At 47.0% G+C, this 19,772-nt stretch overlaps 1 protein-coding gene across 16 annotated transcripts in view; it reads left to right on the forward strand.

Moving 5' to 3' along the window:
• The window catches only part of DYSF (dysferlin), a 279,243-nt gene that overhangs the window by 146,940 nt on the left and 112,531 nt on the right, over window positions 1-19,772 (forward strand). For all 16 annotated transcript variants that reach the window (XM_056814043.1, XM_056814044.1, XM_056814045.1 and 13 more), the window contains 5 exons: window positions 1,776-1,869; window positions 2,430-2,507; window positions 18,459-18,640; window positions 19,312-19,452; window positions 19,698-19,727. In XM_056814043.1, the coding sequence (XP_056670021.1) occupies window positions 1,776-1,869; window positions 2,430-2,507; window positions 18,459-18,640; window positions 19,312-19,452; window positions 19,698-19,727 (525 nt within the window). The remainder of the gene's footprint in view (window positions 1-1,775; window positions 1,870-2,429; window positions 2,508-18,458; window positions 18,641-19,311; window positions 19,453-19,697; window positions 19,728-19,772) is intronic.

The following is a 19,772-nucleotide window of genomic DNA, read 5'->3' on the forward strand; positions in this document are numbered from 1 at the left end:
TCCAAGGAGTGGGGAACAATCCTGTCAAACTTTTCATTGAATGGGATCCTGCCCAGTCTTCAGGATGGGGCATTGCCATGAGTTGTTACCTCCGGGAGATCCTGCCCTGGACACCCTTTCTTAGCTCTGGGCTGCACCCCTGGTCCAAGGGCTGGATCTCAGATTCCATTTGGGGATAAGGAGGGCGTTGGACTACATCATCGCCACGGTCGCTGCCAGCACTAACCTTCTCTGACTTTCTGACTCCTGAACTGGGGCCTGGCCAGGTCAGAGTGAGTTAACTGTGGGCACAGAAGAAGGTGACTGTGGGCCAGGGTTCCTTGCAGTCTCCCCCACCAGTTGACTGAGCACCTCCTGTATGCTGGGTCCTCTGGAAGAGAGGAGAGAAGAAATGATTTTCCATCTGTCCTTGGGGAATCTCATGCCTGGGGAGATGAGATTCCATGAAGCAGTGGACTGTGGGGAGCCAGAGAAGAGAAAGGAAGGAGACTGGTGAGAGAAGGATTCCTGGAAGTGGGAATAAGGTTAGGCCTAGAAAGATGAATAAAGTTTGGGCAGAAAGGGAGGCTGATGGAAAAGCAAAGGCCTAGAGGTAGGATTGTATGTATTCATGAGGTAGTTAGGGAACCTGCCTGCCTGAGGTGAGGAATTTGTGTGAGTGGAGGAGGAGATGAGCCTGGAAAGCAGTTTAGATTGCTGGAGTCCTTTGGTGCAAGACTGAAACATTTGGGTTTTCTTTTTATAGATAATAGGGAGCTATTGAAGACTTTAGCACAGGGGAGTAGCACAATGAACAATCATAGTCAGATATTGGAGCAGAATGAGACCTGGATTAGTACTCTGGGGAGAGTGTAAAGGCAATAGACTTGGAGTCAGGAGACTGAAGCAGAGATGCCAAGAGTTGGAAGGACCTCAGCAGAGTCTGTTCTGACTTTTATATCAAAGGAATTCTCACTCTAACCTAGCTGACATGTGCTCCTCTGGCCTCTCCTGGAAGATGTCTGAGGAACAGAAACCCATAACCTGGGGAGTGGCCCATTCCACGGTCACCCAGCTCTCATCTTTAGGAGGTTTTCCCTGACATTTGGCCTAAATTTGCTTGCTTCTGCCTTCTGGGACCAAAGAGAACAAGGCTGATTGTCCTCCACATGAAGACTTATTCAAATAGTCTATCCTCTCATTGCTCCCTTCCCCATTCTTTTCATCTCCATGCTAAAGAGCTCTAGTGTGTCAGTGGATTCATGTATGATATGGACTCAAGCCCCTTCACCTTTCTTGCGTCCCTCTTCTGGATGCTTTTCAACTTCTCAATGACTGTCTTAACCAGTTGTACCCAGTTCCGAACACAATCCAGAGATTAGAGGAGGACAGAGAACAGTGGGACAGCTAGCTTCCTGTTCCTGAAAGCTATCCTTCTTAATGTAGCCCAAGATTGCATTAGCAATTTGGGTTCAAGTCACTTCCTTGCTGTGTGACCTTGGGTGAGTCCCTTATTTGCCTTGGCCTTGTTTTCCTCATCTATAAAATGGAGAGGTTATACTGGATGGAAGTCTTCAAGCAGGGATGTTGCAGGGGGGATTCTTGTTCAGTTGTGGACTGGACAAGATGGTGTCAGAGGTCCCTTTCAGGTGAGATTTGAGAATTCCTCTGGGACCAAGGTCTATTTTCAGAGACGGATCTGATGGACCTTGTCTCTGGGAGTTGGTGTGTCCTGAGGAGCCAGACATGGAGCCTCAGCGTGTCTCAGGGTGCCCTGTTTCTTTTCCTTCCCATAGGGTGGTGTGGTGGATGACAAGAGTGAGGATTCTAAATCTGTCTCTACCTTAAGCTTTGGAGTCAACAGGCCTACGATTTCCTGCATCTTTGACTGTAAGTGATCTTGGGCCATCTATATAGTAAAGGGAAAGGCAGGGGAGAAGCTATGAAGGGAACTCGTGTTTGTGGATCCGTGTGTATCTGGAAAGGCATGGATGTACCCTGAATTTTTGTGTCTCTGTAGGTGTGTGTGAATGGGAGCATCTCTATGTATCTCTGTGTGTGTGTGTGTGATTGTGGATGTGTCTGTGGGTCTTTGTTTTACTTGGATGAACATGTCTGTATCCTTTTGTTTGTGTATCTGAGTGTGGAGATGGAGGACCTGGTCTCTGGGTCCTTGTGTCTTCCTGTATCTGGTTGCACATATGTGGATGAGTACATGAATCTTTGTGTTAATAACACCTAACCATTTATTACAAGTTATTGCAGAGACATTCTGTCTCCCCTGGCCAGCTATATTACCTCCCTCGATCACGAGAACCCAGGATCCTGGAATATTAGAGACCTGGAAGGGCCCCTGGGTCCAACTTCCCACTTCCTAAGCCCTCTGAACTTCAGCCCAGCAGCCACACCCAGGTGCTCACCCTCGTTTTCCTCTTTTTCCTTCCATGAAGATGGGAACCGCTATCATCTCCGCTGCTACATGTACCAGGCACGAGATCTGCAGGCCATGGATAAGGACAGCTTTTCTGGTAGGTACAGGATCCCTGGGGCCTACCTTGGGAGTGAGCGGACAGGAACTGTGGGCAGAAAAGCTCTTCTGGGAGATGTCTTCTTGGAAAGCAAATGGAAGAGAAGTCTGATGTGTTGGGCTGCTCCCCTTAAGACAGGTCCTAGGAAATCTGCCTTTTTTTTGAGAGGAAAGGAAACTAGAGATTTGTTGCTTTTAGGTCCAGCCTAATTTCCTCCTTCAGGGTTGTATTTGGCCTAAAAGTTTGGGGGTTTTGAGTATTTGTTTCTTTCTGGAGTTCAGAAGCCCTATCCTAGACATCTTGGGGATTATGGGATATGTAGGTGGATAATAGAACCCCATATTTCTTAGGATTGTTGGGAGATCAAATAAGAATGTAATTAAAGGGCTTCACAAACCCCAAAACATGCTATATATATGTTACATGCATGGTACACGCATGCTCTATGTATGTTTGTGATTAGCGATTAGGTAATGGCTAAGATTACATTGGTTTTCATTTCTGAACTTCTGGTACCAAATGAGGAATAGGGCATACCCAAGTGCCTTGGAAATAGTAGGCACCAGCTTAATGCTAATTGAATAAGCAAACGAATGAATAGGACACCCAAAGGCACTGAGTGCTTTGCACATAGTAGGCACTTAATATATGCTATTTGAATGAATGAATGAATATATGAATATATGACACCTTCAAAAGTCATGGGCCAGTGACAGTACAGTACAGAGTGGGTCTATTAGCTATGTAGTCATTTATCTATCTGTCCTGATTCCTTAGAGGAGTTGGTGACTTTGCATGAATGAGAAAGGAGGTCATTGTCACAGGTAGGAAGAGAGAAGGGGAGAAGAATGGGGAGCAGCCAGTAGGGGCTTATATGTAGCTCTCTTTTGTCTTGAGACTCACTCTGAGAATCAGCATCCTTGGCTAGGGCTGGGACTTTAGCATAGAAGGTGATAAGGGTGGAAGGTACAGTGGCACAGGCTTCAGGAAGACAGGGTAGGGGGCCCTGAATGTGCTGGCTGGAGAAAGTTTCACCCCAGCTGGAGGAAGTTCCTGGGAGCTGTTGGCTCTCGCCTGCCTGCCCTCCCTCCCCTGTCCCCGTGCTGAGCCATATTTCATCAGCCCGGGAACTGTCAGGCTGTGACTGATGATCCCATTAGCCCTCCGCTCTCTTGGCCCTGAGCACGCTCTCCAGCACCCTGGGCACATTTGGAGATTTATGAGCCGTCACCAGGGAGGTGCGTGCATGCTCTGTGTGTGTGTGTGTGTGTGTGTGTGTGTGTGTGTGTGTGTGTGTGTGTGTGTGTGTGCATGTTCATTCAAAGGAAGAAAGTAGCCAGGAGTCAGATGAAGTGAGTTGTGAGACTTATGGAGAAGTTGAGACCCAGCTTATCCCTCAAGACTCTGGAGAATCAGTTTGCTCTCTAGACTGAGTCTGGGTTAAGCCTTGATCAAGAAGACAAAGTAGTTTGTTCCTTCATCCCTCCATGAGCTAAAGGTTACTTCAGCCTAGCCATGGGGGAGGACCAGCAGGATGAGCCTTAGGCAGGAAAGAGAGGCTCCTTGGCGAGCCAGGGAGAGGCTCTGCAAGTGGGACAGAGGAACCTGGTCTCCTGAGCTGGGTGCAACTAGGTCATCTTTCTCCTCTATCCCTTTGCTCTTTCCCATTTGAGAACCGAGTCTTCCTCATCCAAGGAAGGATGGAGCTTTTTTGGTCTTCCAGATTCTAGGCCAGAAAAAGGTACTCTGGAGACCTGCTTATTCTCTGCCCTGGAATGTGGGGTTCAGCTCTGGGCATACATTTGGGGAAAAATATTGGTAAGCTTGGGAATGTGCTGAAGGAGGCAAACAGGATGATGAAAGGACTCATGTCCTTACCAGATGAGGATTGGTGGAAGGAAGCCTGGAGAAGAGAAGGCTCAGTGGGGGACATGAAGACTGACACATGGAAGAAGGATTTGCTTTGTTCTGCCTGGCCACAGGGGAGAGAAATAGGAGGAGAGTGGGAGGATTGGGGTGGGGTTGGGGGAATCACAGAGAGGCAAACAGACTTGAAGTCAGGGAAAACAACAATTAGAGCTTTCCAAAACTAGAAAGATCATGGAAAATGGGAGAGTTACCACAAGCCTGGAGATGGGGATGTGTTCTAACTTTCAAAAAAGGCCTTTTCAAATATATTTCTTTCTTCTACTCTGTATGTGGAAATGTCCATTTTATATAGTGCTAAGTTTGGAATAAATCAAATATACTTTAAAAAAACCCAAGAGGGAAAAGAATAGAACCTGCAAATTCTAGGCCAGTGAACTAGACTTCAAGTCACGGCAAAATTCTAGAACAAGTCATTAAAGAGATGGTTGGTGAACGTCTAGAAAGGGAAGCGGTGATTACAGAGACCCAGCAGGGCTTCGTACTGAGCAGGCCATGCCAGACTAACCCCATTTCCTTTTTGATCAGGACTACTAAACCAGGAGATGAGGGCAGTGCTATAGAAGTAATCTACCTAAAACTTGCCTAGATTTTAGCAAAAATTTTGATATAACTCTTAGGGAAAAGATGAAGGGATATCAATTAGATGGTTTTAGAACTGGTTGGATGGTTAGATTCGGAGTCAGTGATATTGGTTCATTTGTTTAGAATGCAGGAGGTATCTCTAGTGGAGTACACCAGGGAACTCCTGCCTGGTCCTGGGTGGTTTGATCTTTTTATTATTATAATTAATAAACATATATTTATATTTAAATACTTAATATATTACATATTTGTTATATAGATATAATACAATTATAGAAAATATCCTTATCAGATCTACGTATGACCTAGAGGTGGGAGGAGCAGCTAACCCACTGAATGACAGCCAAGATCCAAGGGAATGTTGACAGGCTTAAGCATCTGACTGCATCTAAAAGATGAAATTCATTATGGATAAGACGTCTACTTTAATACAAAAAATCATTATTACAAGTATAGGATGGAGGAGGCTTGGAGAAACAACAAGCGTTCTGAAAAAGATGTGGGGATTTTAGTGGACAGCAAGCTTAGCCTGAGTCAGCAGTGGGATGAGGCAGACAAGAAAGCTAGTGGGATATTGGACTTTCATACTAACAACAACAATATCTATATGAATAATAATAAGAGCTTTTAGGAATGAGGAAGGGATGGAATCATTATATTCTCTCCTTGTCAAAGTATTGTACCTAGTTCTGGGTGATGTGGTTTAAGAATAAGAATAATAACAATAACAAAGTGCTTACTACCTGCCAGGCCCTCTGCTAAGTGCTTTATAATTATTATCTCCTGGGAGGTAGGTGACCCTATTTTATAAATGGGGAAATGGAGGCAATCAAAGGTGAAATGAGTTGCCCAGGGTTACAGTTAGTAGATGTCCACGGTTGGATTTGAATTCAGATCTTCTTGACTCCAGGCCTGGTGCTTTACCTGTGCTCACCAAGGATGTTGATGAGCTAAAGGAGAGCAGCCAGGATGACAAAGGACCTTGAAGTCGTATGCTATATGTATTTTATGAAATTATACTTTATATGAAGCTGTGTTGAAGAAAGTGAGGATGTAGGGGGCAGGCTTACTCTTGAAGGACTTCAGACTTGTCTGTTTGGCTCCAAGAGGGCTGAACCAAGGACAATGGGTGGAAATGAAAAAGAGGGCAATTTAGTGTGGATGTCGGGAGTGGGGCTGCTTTAAGAGGAAGTGGTGCTCCCCTTCTTGGAGGTCTTTCAAAGAAGCAGAGAGATGAGCTGACTACTTGTTGGGTATGTCATAGTGGGATTCTTTTCCTGTATGGGTTGGACCAGGTGGCCACCAAAGAGCCCTTCCATCCCTATAGCTATTATTCTCAGATAATTTATCTGGGGAATGGAGAAGAGAGTCAGTGAAGGCTTCATGAAAGAGGAGGCACATGAACTCGGCCTCAAAGGCCAAACAGGAGTCCAATAGGCAGAGACCAGAAAGGGTTTCCAGGCATAGTGAATGGTCTTCACCAAAGCTAGAGAATGGAAGATGACAGGAGGCAGTCAAGGATGAGCAGAAGGTTCTTTCAATTGGAGGGAAGGTGAAGAAGGGTTCCTGGTAGGGCGTCGGGAGGGCGGTACATTTGCCTTTTCTTTGTGTTCTTTGTGGGGATTGGTCTCCAAGTGGGATATCATCCTTCGGCTTTCCTCGTGTGTAAGTAATGACCTATAGGGGACTCGATGTGGCAAGGCAGACAGTTGTCTAGGATTATTGGGCGTGCGTGCGTGTGATAGCGAAGACCATTTAACGACTTTTTGCATGTTTCTTGGCATCCATAGGTGAATCGCCTTGGGGCAGCTGCTGGTACTCCCATTGCCCCTGGTGATGGATGGAGGGTGATAAGGACAGTGTTTAGAGGCTCTGAATGGTCTCTCTGGCCCACGGTCTGCTCCCCGATAACCCCGACTCCACATTCCTTCCATTTTCTTTGCCATTTTGAACATGCTGGCGGACTTCTTGCCCTTTCTCTCCCCAGCTCTAAGCCTATGATCCAATGATCCTATCCTTGGCCCAAACTGGTTTCTCATCCACGAGGAAGGGAGAGACAGGAATGTGTGGCTAGGGGGAATGTCTCCGCTACTGCCAGGATACCTACCCAGGGCACCGGCCTCTCCCCATTCCAAGGCAACCTTTATTGTTATTGTTGTTCAGGCATTTCAGTTGTGTCTGACTCTTTTTGGCAAAGATACTGGAGTGGCTTGTCATTTATTTCCCTAGCTCATTTTACAGGTGAGGAAACTGAGGCAGACAGGGTGAAGGGACTTGCCCAGGGTCACACAGCTACTTTGAACAACAGAGCATAGGAAAGAAGGGACAGTCTAGACCTCTGAGCTGATACTGCCCAAACTGGCCCTTGTTCCGTGCTTCTGCCATCTCTTCCCTCTCAGACCTCTCTGAAGCCCTGAGGATGTATTCTCCTTCTCCGTGTTGGTGTCTTATTCTTGGCTGGACACATGGATGGGCCCCTCTCTGAAGCTGGCATCCTCTCTGGTGCCTGGCGGGTGCCCTCTGCATGTAGGTGTTTCATCACCATTAGATGAAGGAATTCAGAGCTGAGTATGGTGACAAGAGGGAGAGCCCTGGGTGGGGGGCTTCGATCTCGTTTGGCTTTCTCATTGCGCCCGTGTCCTTATTTCCAGATGGTCTGTGTGTCCCTGGGAGAGGGCTGTGTGTGTATTGGGCTATGCTGAGTTTCTTGGGCTCAGAGCAAACACCACAGGGCTGGGTGACAGTGACTGGGTCACCCATGTGAACCCCAGCTTCAACCCTTTCTCTTGCCTTTTTTAACTGGGTGCCTGGAGTGGGGAGGGTAGAGGAGACAAGACAACAAGAATCACGTAACCTTGGAAAACTTGTGGGGAAATGTGTTATTGCAATAAAATGAAGAAAAAAACAAAACACATCTTGAGGTGAAAAAATAATCATGTGCCCTGGGAGAAGCTGGGTGGCACAGTCGATTGAGAGCCAGGTCTGGAGACAGGAGGTCCTGGGTTCCAATCTGGAATCCTCAGACATTTCCTAGCTCTGTGACGTGAGCAAGTCACTTCACTTCCATCGCCTGACCCTTACTGCTTTGCTGCCTTGGAACCAATACACAGTACTGATTCTGACACAGAAGAGAAAAGCTTAAAAAAATAATAATTGTGTGCTCATGACTCAGTCTCTTCCTGCTCTGGACCGCAAGCTCTTCATCTATAAAATGATAGGGGTTGGATTTGATGACTTCCAGGACCCATTCCCATTCCAGCCTCTGGTCCTGTGGTCCTATGGCCTGCTGAGCTTGCGCCCCTTCCTCGGAGACACTTCTGTCCAATTCGGTGGGACCCTGGCAGTGGGGAGTTGTAGGGGCCCCACAGGGAGGGCCATTCTGTTTGGGGTTTCAGTAAAAGAGGAAGGTGAACCCCAGCGCCGCTGGACTTCTGCCATAGGATTGGCGAGGCTGAGATGAACGTTTAAGGAAGGAAAATGGAGCCGTCTTCTCCTCCCCAACCTTCAGTGGATCCCGAATGGAACTTCACCTTCCCGAGCGGTGTGAGCCAAGGAGGGACAGTGAGACGGGTGTAGGGTGAGGAATGCAGGGCAAAGCCGCCGAGGCTGCTGGGCTTTTCTCTTTTGGCTCAGGGCAGTTGAGGCCAGAGGAAAAAAGAAACTGATTGGAGGAAGGGGGTGACATGGAACGCTAACCCACCCAAGAGGGGAGACAGAAGGAAGCCGAGCCCGAGCCTGTACTCCGACCAGAGGAAACGTCACACTTTCCATTCTGCACCCCCCAAATAAACACTCCGTGAACTTTTGGGGGCTTTGCCAGGCAAACTTCCTCAGGGTTCCCTGTCGGGTGTGAATGAAAGAATTGATTGAGTGGCCGCTGGAAAAGAAAGCAGGGGCCAACTGGGGCAAAGCCATAAAACCTCGAGTGTTTATTTTCGCTCCCAAACACTAAATCAGGGCTGTTCCTCACCGCCCCACGAACACGCTCTGAGCTGGGCCGGCTGGGCCGGGGAGCAGGCCCAGGTGGGCTTTTCTGGCAGAACCAAAGCTTCAGATGGAATTTTTTTTAGCCTTGTGAGGAGGGAATGTTATAGGAGGGGGCTGGCATTCCCCAATCGTCCCTTTGGGGGAGTTCTCAGCCCTTGCATTGGAGGTGTAAAGGAGTTTATTTCAGACGGAGCCACGAAAGCTCCACGGGGTCCTCCTTCCCATGTCCCATCTTGCCTTCCACTGTGAGCCGGGGAGCATCTCCTTCCAGAGCAAGGCAAATTGGCAGCCTAAAGGGACCCGATTCCTCACTGCTCCCCCAAGTCTCAGGCTTCCTGTCTTTACAGAATCTCCCTTCCCCTGGGAACGCAGTCATTGGGTAATGGAGTGTCTTGGACCAAAAGAAGGCGATTTCACCATTCCTCCCCAAGAAGTGGACAGAGGGCTCCTCCAAGGGCACATCCATGAGATGAGTTGGAAGGTGTGCTCCATGGGGAGTCAGGGTCCTGGGTTCTAGTCCCGACTCCACAAGTGGCCTTGGACAAGTCTCTCCATCTCTGTCAGCCTTAGTTTCTCTCTTCATCTGTCTTAAGTGCAGAAAAATGTTTCTCTGGGACCCTAATACCATCCTGAATCTGTACTGAGGGAATTCAAAGAAACAAGCAAGCGAAGACCACGACCCAGTCCCATCCCTTTCCTATGCCTCAGTTTACTCCGGTGTAAAATGAAGGGAGTGGATCTGGTGGTATATGAGGTCTCTTTCTGCTTGAGAGCTGGCATTTCTGGGAGAGGCTGGAAGAGTCAAGGAGCAATAATGGAACACTGAACCTGGGCTTCGTCCGTCCATCCTCCGGGGCTTCAGAAAATGCCCCATTTGGAAGTGCCGTCATGGGGCAGCTTGGTCAGGGGTAGCAAACTCAGATAAACGTGGCGATCGCTACATGCCTACAGAGTTCTTTTATCATCAGCACATTTGAATCTGGTTTGGCCCATGCTTAGGAGTGTCTCGGCTCCATGCAGCTCCGACACCCCTGCTCTAGACCAGTCTGTGTCTGTACAGGAGTCCCATCTATGGTATCAACCTCTGCTTGAAGACCTCTAGCGGTGGGGAGCTCATTCCCTATCCAGGCAGCTCAGGCCACATTTGAATAGCTCTCAGTGTTGGGAAGCTTTTTTCTTCCTTTAAACTGAAATTCGTCCCTCTGTGGTCTACCCAGAGCTCCCTTCTGGAGCGGGGTCTTGTCAGATCATCAGTCAACACGAGTGAGGGAGCCTGAAGTCAAGGTTAGTCGGCCCTGCTTGCTCTATTCCCCGTGGGCAGCCTGAAGGTAGCAGCTGGTCCTCTGAGCCAAAAATAAACACTTCTGACATTCTCTAACTCACTGGAGAGCTTCTGAGCCAGGATGGAGAGAGGGCTGGTCTTAGGGAGAAGTCCTGAGTTCAAATCCTGATATCACCTTCTGGCTGTGGGATCCTCAGAAGATGTCTTGGTCAATTCTTTCAGACTTTTTTTTTTAAACCCTCGCCTTCCATCTGTGTTGGTTCCAAGGCAGAAAACTGGTCAGGGCTAGGCAACGGGGGTGAAGTGACTGGCCCAGGGTCACCCAGCTGGGAAGTGTCTGAGGCAGATTTGAACCCAGGACCTCCCATCTCTAGCCTGGCTCTCCAGGCACTGAGCCACCTAGCTGCCCCCATTCTTTCAGACTTGGATGACCTGCATGAGCCCAGGGAATTTCCACATGGTTGAAAGTGCAGGTTTGGGCCAGGGATGGCATAAACAACACTCAGGGAAGATGCGAGCTGGGGATAAAGCAGGGTCGGGTGGCTCTGGCTGAACAGGGGGGTGGGGATGCAGGGAAGCCCCCCCCAGTGCTTTTCTTGCTCTTCTCTTCCTCATCCCTTCCACCTTCTCCTTCCTCTTGATCCTCTCACATTTCTAGTAGAAATAAGAACAATCGTTGGCATTTCTCTGGGATATTAGATTATAGAGCTACAAAGGACACCCCTAACCTCTCCTCCCACCCCTCGGTGTTCCGTTTGAGGAAACTGAGGCCTGGAGAAGTTCCCGACAACACTCCTAGGCCAATAGGAGCCCCATTTAACAGACCAGGACATGGGCTTAACCCAGGGCCCGACATAGAGGATAGGTCCTTCCGGCATTCATTGGTGGAGGATTGGGAGAGTCCCAGCGCTGGGCTGCGCCACGTTTGCGGACAGCCAGTACTTGAACCCAGGACTTTTGCTCTCCCCCAGCCCGAAGGATGGAAAGGGCTTCTCTCCGGGATTCCCCTCCTCTTCCCCGCCGCCCCCTTCTTTCCTCCAAACACTTGGAGGGGGAAGAGAGAGCCCGAAAGGCTGGGGGAAGCCCCGGCCGGAGGAACAATAGGGCAGTGTCTGCTGCCACAAAGCCTTTGTTGTGTGCGCGTGTGCGGGCGTGCGTGTGCGTGTGTCGGGAAGGAGTGGATGTGGTTCAGCAGGGGCGCTCCCCCAGCGTTCCGCTCCTTGCCGGGGCCCTCGGCAGGGCTGGGCAGGGGGGTCCAGCAGCGCCGCGGGCCGCCGTTACAATGCCCAATTGTGGTCTTTGTTGAAACGCTGGCGGGCCTGGCCTCCCTCTTATCCAAATAAAGCATCGGGGAAGGGGGGGGGGGGCGAACAAAAGAGGCTTTCTGGAGGGGCGCCGCTAATAGACTGGGGCTCTGTTTATCCCAGCGCGGGCTCCCGGCCCTTCCTGGAATCGGGGAGAGGTTCTCTGCCGAGCATGGAGCCGATGATATCACGGCCAGACGGGCCTCCATTAGGCACGCAGACACCGCGGGGCTGAGCCTCGGTCCGGCTCCAGCCACTGCTGTGGGAGGGACTCCCCACCGCGGGGCTGGGGCGGCATCCGGGCGCATGCGCGCGCGTGCGCATGTGTGTACAGGGAAGGGGTCCTAACGCCTTGGGGAGGGGTGATCCTATCCTGCCTTTTCCCCATTAGAGGAGCCATTGATTCCCTCTGCTGCTTGAAGCTCCATTTCTTCCAGGAAGTCTTCCAGTGACAGAGGATCAATAGAGAGCGATGGATAGTTGGAGAAGGACACAGGGAGGCGGCTTGGTGGCGCGCTGAATAGAGTAGGGAATTTGGAGTCAAGAAGATCTGAGTTCAAATTCTACCTCAAACATGAGCGGTGTGACCCTAAGTCAGTCACTTCTCTCTCTGCCGCAGTTTCTCATCTACAAGGATAGCTCTAGAAGGATATCATTTATAAGGGTAACAATAACACCTCCCTCTCAGGGTTGTTGTGAGGATCCAATGAATTAACATTGGGTTTGTGGGACGTGAAATCTTTTAAAAAATATTTTATTTTTTCCAATTGTATGTAAAAACAATTTAAACTTTTTAAAAATGTGGAGCTCCAATTTCTCTCTTATTGAGAAGGCAAGCAATGATAGGTTATTCATGTGTTGTTATGCAAAACATATTTCCATATTAGTCATGTTGTGAAAGAAAATATAGACAAAAAAAGAAAATAAAAAACAAAGAATTCTTTGATCTGCTTTCAGACTCTGGAGGTTGATGGCAATTTTCATCCTGAGTCCTTTGGGATTGTCTTGGATGATTACTAAGAATAACTAAATCATTCACAGTTGATCACTGTACAAGATTGCTAGCACTGTGAATGATGTTCTCCTGGTTCTGCTCTCTTCAGTTTGCTTCAGTTCATATAAGTCTTTCCAGGTTTTTCTGAAACCACCTGCTCATCATTTCTTGTAGCCCGATAGTATCCCTTTGCAATCATATGCCACAACTTGTTCAGCCATTTCCTAATCGATGGGCATCCCCTTGATTTGTTTTTCTTGCCACCACAAAAAAGCTGCTCTAAATATTTTTGTACAAATACGCCCTCTCCCCTTTTCTTTGATCTCTTTCATGGGGTATGCACAATTTCATGCTCTTTGGTCATGGATCCAAATTATTCTCCAGAATGGTTGGGTTAGTTCACAATTCCACCAACTGTGCATTCGTGTCTCAGTTTTCCTGAATCCCCTCCAGCAGCTGTCATTCTCTTTTCCTTGTTATCTCAGCCAATCGGATAGGTGTGAGAGGTATCTCAGAATTGTTTTAATTTGTATTTCTCTAATTGTGATATAGAGCATTTCCTCATATGACTAGATGACTTTGTTTCTTCTTCAGAAAAATGCCTCTTCATATCCTTTGACCATTTGTTAATTCTGGAATGACATGTATTCTTGCAAATTTGACTCAGTTTTCTATATATTTGAGAAATGAGACCTTTATCAGGGAAACACATCTTTTTTCATAGTTATTATTACTGAGTATTATCCCTTTAGCCTATCTTCCACTATCTTTCTCTCTTTTTCTCCTTTCATCCTGTCCCTTTTTTTAATTAAAAAAATTTAAAACCCTTACCTTTTGTCTTGGAGTCAATACTGTGTATTGGCTCCAAGGCAGAAGAGTGGTAAAGGGCTAGGCTTGCCCAGGGTCACACAGCTAGGAAATGGCTGAGGCCAGATTTGAACCTAGGACTTCCCGTCTCCAGGCCTGGCTCTCAATCCACTGAGCTACCCAGCTGCTCCCCATCCTGTCTCTTCTTAAAAGTGTTTTGCTTCTGACCACTACCTCCATCAATTAGCTCTCCAATTTATTAGCCATCCTCCCCTCCCTGATCCCCTTCTCCTCCTACTACCTTGTAGGGTACGATAGATTTCTATACTCAACTGAGTGTGTATGTTATCTTCTCTTTGAGCCAGTTTTTATGAGAGTAAGGTTCAAGCATTATCTAAACCCCACATCTTCCCCTCCACTGTAAAAGCTTGTTCATATTTCTTTTATGTGAAAGCATGTATTCTATTCTCATTCCCTTCCTTCTTCTCCTAGTGCATCCCTCGTTTCACCCCTTAATTTCACTTTTTTGACATATATCATCCTATCATAGACAACTCACACCCATCTCCACTGTCTTTGTGTATACTCCTTCTAACTGCCTAATAATGATAAAGTTCTTAGGAATTACAAGTATCATTTTCCCCATGTAGGAATATAAACAGTTTAACCTTATTGACTCCTTTATAATTTTTCTTTCTTTTTTACCTTTTTATGAGTTTTGTATTCGAAAATCAGAATTTCTGTTCAGCTCTGGTATTTTCATCAGGAATGCTTGAAAGTTCTCTATTTCATTAAATATACTCCACCACCCTTGTTGGGTAGGCAATTCTTGGTTGTAATCCTAGCTCTTTTGTTCTCTGGAATATCATTTCTAAGCCTTTTGATCTTTAATGTAGCTCTAAATCTTGTATTATCCTGACTGTTGCTCTATAACATTTGAATCCTTCCTTCCTTCCTTCCTTCCTTCCTTCCTTCCTTCCTTCCTTCCTTCCTTCCTTCCTTCCTTCCTTCCTTCCTTCCTTCCTTCCTCCCTCCCTCTCTCTCTCTTTCTTTCTCTCTCTCTTTCTTTCTCTCTCTCTTTCTCTCTCTCTCTTTCTCTCTCTCTCTCTCTCTCTCTCTCTCTTTCTTTCTCTCTTTCTTTCTCTTTCTTTCTTTCTTCCTTCCTTCCTTTCTTTCTTTCTTTCTTTCTTTCTTTCTTTCTTTCTTTCTTTCTTTCTTTCTTTCTTTCTTTCTTTCTTTCTTTCTTTCTTTCTTTCTTTCTTTCTTTCTTTCTTTCTTTCTTTCTTTCTTTCTTTCTTTCTTTCTTTCTTTCTTTCTTTCTTTCTTTCCATAATATTTTCTCTTTTACCTGGGAACTCTAGATTTTGGTTGTAGTATTCCTGGGATTTTCATTTTTGGATTTCTTTCAGGAGGTGATTGGTAGATTCTTTCAATTTCTATTTTACCTCTGGTTCTAGGATGTAAGGGCAATTTTCCTTGATAATTTCTTGAAATACGATGTTTAGTCCCCCTTTTTAAAATCTTGGCTTTCAGGTAGTCCAATAATTCTTAAATTATCTTTCCATAATCTATTTCTCAGGTCAGTTGTTTTACCAATGGAATATTTCTATTGTTTATTGATATTGAATAAATATATTCTATTTATTATTATTCTATATTCTATTGTTTATTGATGTCACATGGAGTTATTATCTTCCATTTTCCCAATTCTAATTTTTAAGAGATTATTTTCTTCAGTGAGATTTTGTATCTCCTTTTCCATTTTGCCAATTCTGCTTTTTACAGGAGTTCTTCTCTTCATTGGATATTTGTGCCTCTTTTACCATTTTATATACTCTGTTTTTTAAGGTGTTATTTTCTTTCTTTCTTTTTTTGTCTCCTTTTCCAGGCTGTTGGCTCTTTCTCCATGATTACCTTTCATCACTCTCATTTCATTTCCTATATTTTCCTCTACCTCTCTTATTTGATTTTTAAAACTTTTTTAGAGCTCTTTCAGGAATTCTTTCTGGACCTGACACCAATTCATCCCTTTCTTTGAGACTTTGAATGTAGCTGTTATGTTTTCTTCTGAGTTTATGTCTTGGTTTCCCTTACTATTGTAGTGGATTTTTAATGATCTGGTTATTTTTGTTATTATTATTTGTTCATCTTTCTAGCCTATTTCTTGACTTTTCACTTTATATTAAAGTTGGGATCTGCTGTTGCGGTTGAGGGATTCTGTCCCAAGCTTCAAGATTTTCATGCTGTTGTTTTCAGAGCTAGTTCTGGGAATCAGCAAGTTTTCAATTTGTCCACGGTAGTATAGTCCAAGGAGAGGTTTGGTCAGTGTTCTGGCCTGTGCTGTGGTCTGTGAGTGACCAAGGTCCCCGCTTCTCCTAGTGCTCCTCCTCATCCTAGGACTGAGACAAATGCAACAGATTTCTATACCCAGTGCTAGCAAAGGTTTCCCTTAATGTTCTTCTGACCAGTTGTATGATCTCCTTATTGTCTGTGACCTGAGAGTTCCCTCCACCCACAGGCCAGCTGCAGAATATGAGTGTGGCCTGTGCTGGACTGTGCTCCACTTTCACCCCAGTGAGAAAGACCTTTCTTATCAACTTATTATGTTCTCTTGGGTTGGAAAATTATTTCACCTCATCCTGTTGCTGGTTCTGTCACTTCAGAATTTGTTTTGAGGCATTATTTTAAGGTTATTTTCAGGCAAATTTTAGAGAGCTCTGGTAAGTCTCTGCCTTTCTTTATTCCACCATCTTGATCCTCCCCTACATTTTGTGAACCTTAAAGCCCTATACCAATGCTAGTGATTATTATTATAGATATTATATACTCACATTGTACCAGGTATTGTGCTAAATGCTGAGATAGGAATATAAGCAAAAAAGATAATCTGTCCTTAAGGAGATTACATCCTAATGGAGGAAGACAATATGGAAAGGGAAACTGGAGAGTGTGTATGAGATGAGGGAAGACGTGTTCCTAGTATTCCTTTGCTTATCTGGATAACGTGAGTTCAAATGCTGCCACAGACACTCACAAGCTGTGTGACTGTGGGCAAGTCACTTAATCTATGTTTGCCTCAACTTCTGCATCTTTAAAATGGGGCAACAGCAACATCTACCTCATAAGTTTGAAGTGAGAAAATATTTGCAAGTGCTTTATAAATCTGAGTACCATATAAATACTAATGATTATTATTTGTGTTAGAGGTTGCCAAAACTTCTTTTGGCTATGTCTAGGGTTGTGGATTTCTCTTTCTGAGTCTGTTCCTATGAGGCTAAGCCAAGGGCTAGGATGTCAGGATGCTGGGAGCTTCAACCAGTCCAATCCCCTCCTTTTATAGATGAGGACAATCAGACCCAGGGGAGCTAAACAACTTCTCCAAGGTGACCCAGGTAGTTAGTAAACAGAGCCAGGTCTGGAGCTCAGGTCCTTTTCTTTATACTCTGATCTCTAGTTAGAAGACCTAATCACTGCCACCACCCACATTATCTGAGAAAGAACTAACAGGGGCAAGTTACCTCTTTTTTTAATAATAACCCTTCCCTTCCATCTTGGAGTCAATACTGGTATTGGCTCCAAGACAGAAGAATGGAAAGGGCTAGGCAATGGGGGTTAAGTGACTTGCCCAGGGTCACACAGCTGGGAAGTGTCTAAGGCCAGATTTGAACCCAGGACCTCCCGTCTCTAGGCCTGGCTTTCCATCCAGTGAACTACCCAGCTGCCCCCACAAGTTACCTCTTGAATCAATCTCATCTACCTTTTATAGAACATGACTAATTTCCCCAAACAAATTCAAGGCTATTTTCAGCTAATTTTTACCTCAAATCTTGTTTTCTCTCTTAGCTCTTCCTAGGTACTTCTACGTGTCCTCTAAAACTCATCTCCTAATTTCCAATTATCCCCTACTAGCCTCAAAGATGCCTCTGCTTTTCATCAAGTACCTTTCAGACTCTTGCCCTGGAGTCCTACTGTGATACCACCCACTTTCCCTTTGCTGGAGTCAGTGGGCCTGAGCCACATTTACCAAGTGGTCATTAAGAATAACATGACACCTTGTGCCTCACCATGTACTCTCTGATCCGGTGACAGTGGCTTCCTGGATATTCCTCCAACAAGGTACCCCATCTCTCAGTTTGGGGTATGTCCTCTGATTGTCCCCCAATGCCAAGAATGTTTTATATCCTTCATGTGCCTCTTGGCTTCCTTTAAGTCTCAACTAAAGTTCCATCTTCTACAGGAAGAAGCCCTTCCCCATCTCCTCCCTCTATTGATTATTTCCTGTTTCCATCCTATATATCCTGTTGGTTTAGAGTTGCTTTCCTGGCTGTCTCCTCCATTAGAGTAGGAGCTCCTTGAGGGCAGGGACTATCTTTTGCTTTTCCTTTTCCCCCAACATGTAAGGCAGTGCCTGGCGCATAGTAGGTGTTTAATAAATGCCTGTTGTAGGAGCCAACCTGGGCTCGATGGCTGCATCTGTATCCCCAGACAGAACAACGACCGGGAATTCCTGGGTGTTCGATACGTTTAGCCGAGCACATTGGGTGGTGATGGGTACAGAGCCCACAGCCTGCCCTGGATTGGTGCAGAGTGCTGGTGAGATGGTGGTCTTCTCCCAGTGGCTAGCCCGGGCTCCTCACCTAGGAATTCTCATCCCTCAGGAGGAGAAGGGGCGGGAGAGGTCCTAGCTTGTGGGTGCAAGAGCTTACGCCCCACGAAAGAGATGCCGTGACAGTGGGATCTGGGGGCAGCTTCCTGGTGGCTCTTGTCTGAACCACATCAGCTACTTCCAAGGACCAGAATCGGAGTCCTCTTCCCTATTCAGAGCTGAGCTCCCTGCTGGACCTCCACTGGGTTCTGCTTTCCGAGGATGCCTGCAGTCTTCTCTTCATTGGCAGGGATGCTCGGCCAGGCCTGAGCCCAGAGACCCGGCTCACGTGACCGCCCCCCTCCCAGTTCTCTTTAGGGAGTCTCAGCAGGGCAGGTCACAGGTCGACTCCTTTCCACATCTCTCAGAGGTCTGCTTCCTCACAGTGTTGTCCATCTCTCCTTCTTCACTTGCCCGACAGATCCGTACGCCATCGTTTCCTTCCTCCACCAAAGCCAGAAGACGGTGGTGGTGAAGAATACCCTGAATCCCACCTGGGACCAGACGCTCATCTTCTACGAGATTGAGATTTTCGGGGACCCCAAGACGGTGTCGGAGAACCCCCCCAGTATCGTGGTGGAGTTGTATGACCACGATACCTACGTAAGTCTATCTGCCGTCTTGTTCACCCGCTCCCTCCGGCTCTTCCCTCTCTTCTCCTCTCCCTCCAAGAGTCTGGTTGGAAGCCCAGAGAAGCAGGAGGAAGTCCTCCTGATGAGGACGGAGGAGGATGGAGCTGTAGCTAGAGCCCTGGACTTAGAGTCAGGAGACCTTGGTTTTGACTCTTTTACCTCTTAGCCTCAGTTTTCTCATCTGTAAAATGGGGGTAATTCTACTTCCTAGGATGGCTGTGGTGAAGATAGAATATTTATCATTTTTGTACATATCTTCTCTCTATTCCACCTGAGGGAGAGAATATCAAGCCTGGAGGCAGGAAGTCCCGAGTGTCAGTCCAGCCTCAGACACTTCATAGATGTGTGATCCTGGGCAAGTCACTTAAGCTTGTTGGCCTCCATTCCTGATCTATAAAATGAGCTGGAGAAGGCAACGGCAAAGTGCTCTAGTGTCTCTGCCAAGACAACCCCCAGCGGGGTCCCACAGAGTCAGGCAGGACCGAAATGACGGAACATAAACAACTCCTTCATTTGACAGCGTAGGCAGCGTTCTGCCCCCAGAGCTCCCACCTTGGTGCCAAGGGGGCACGCTTGTTTCTCTCTCTCTCCTCTGGGATCCTAGCTGGTTTTTGGTGAAGCCGGACCCCATGTTTCTTGCAGGGTGCCGACGAGTATCTGGGGCGCTGCATCTGTCGGCCGAGTCTGAATCAGGCACCGAGGCTGACGTGGTTCCCAATTTTGAGGGGCAGCCGGGCTGCTGGGGAGCTGCTCGCAGCCTTTGAACTCATCCAGAGGGAGAAGGTGAGGCCCTCCCAAGTCGTGGCTCCTCCCTCCTGCCAAGTAGAGCCCCTCAGGAGTCACGGGAAAGGAACGACAGGAGAGGGACCCCCACTTGGGAGGGACCCCGGTGGGCCTTCTTAGGGAAGGCTTCTGGGAGGAGGCGCATCGTTTTACGGGGAGGTCACAGGAAGGGGAGACATTGGAGAAGCCTCTCCTGGTCCTGGTTTGTACGTGAAAGCAATGAAATCGTTTCCTTCTTTCCCCAGCCGGCGATCCATCACATCCCGGGTTTCGAGGTAGGCGCTGTTCTTCCACTTTCCAAAACACCTGAGCAGAATGGC

This window comes from Monodelphis domestica, chromosome 1 (genome assembly GCF_027887165.1).
Source record: "Monodelphis domestica isolate mMonDom1 chromosome 1, mMonDom1.pri, whole genome shotgun sequence".
Classification (NCBI taxonomy): Eukaryota; Metazoa; Chordata; class Mammalia; order Didelphimorphia; family Didelphidae; genus Monodelphis; species Monodelphis domestica.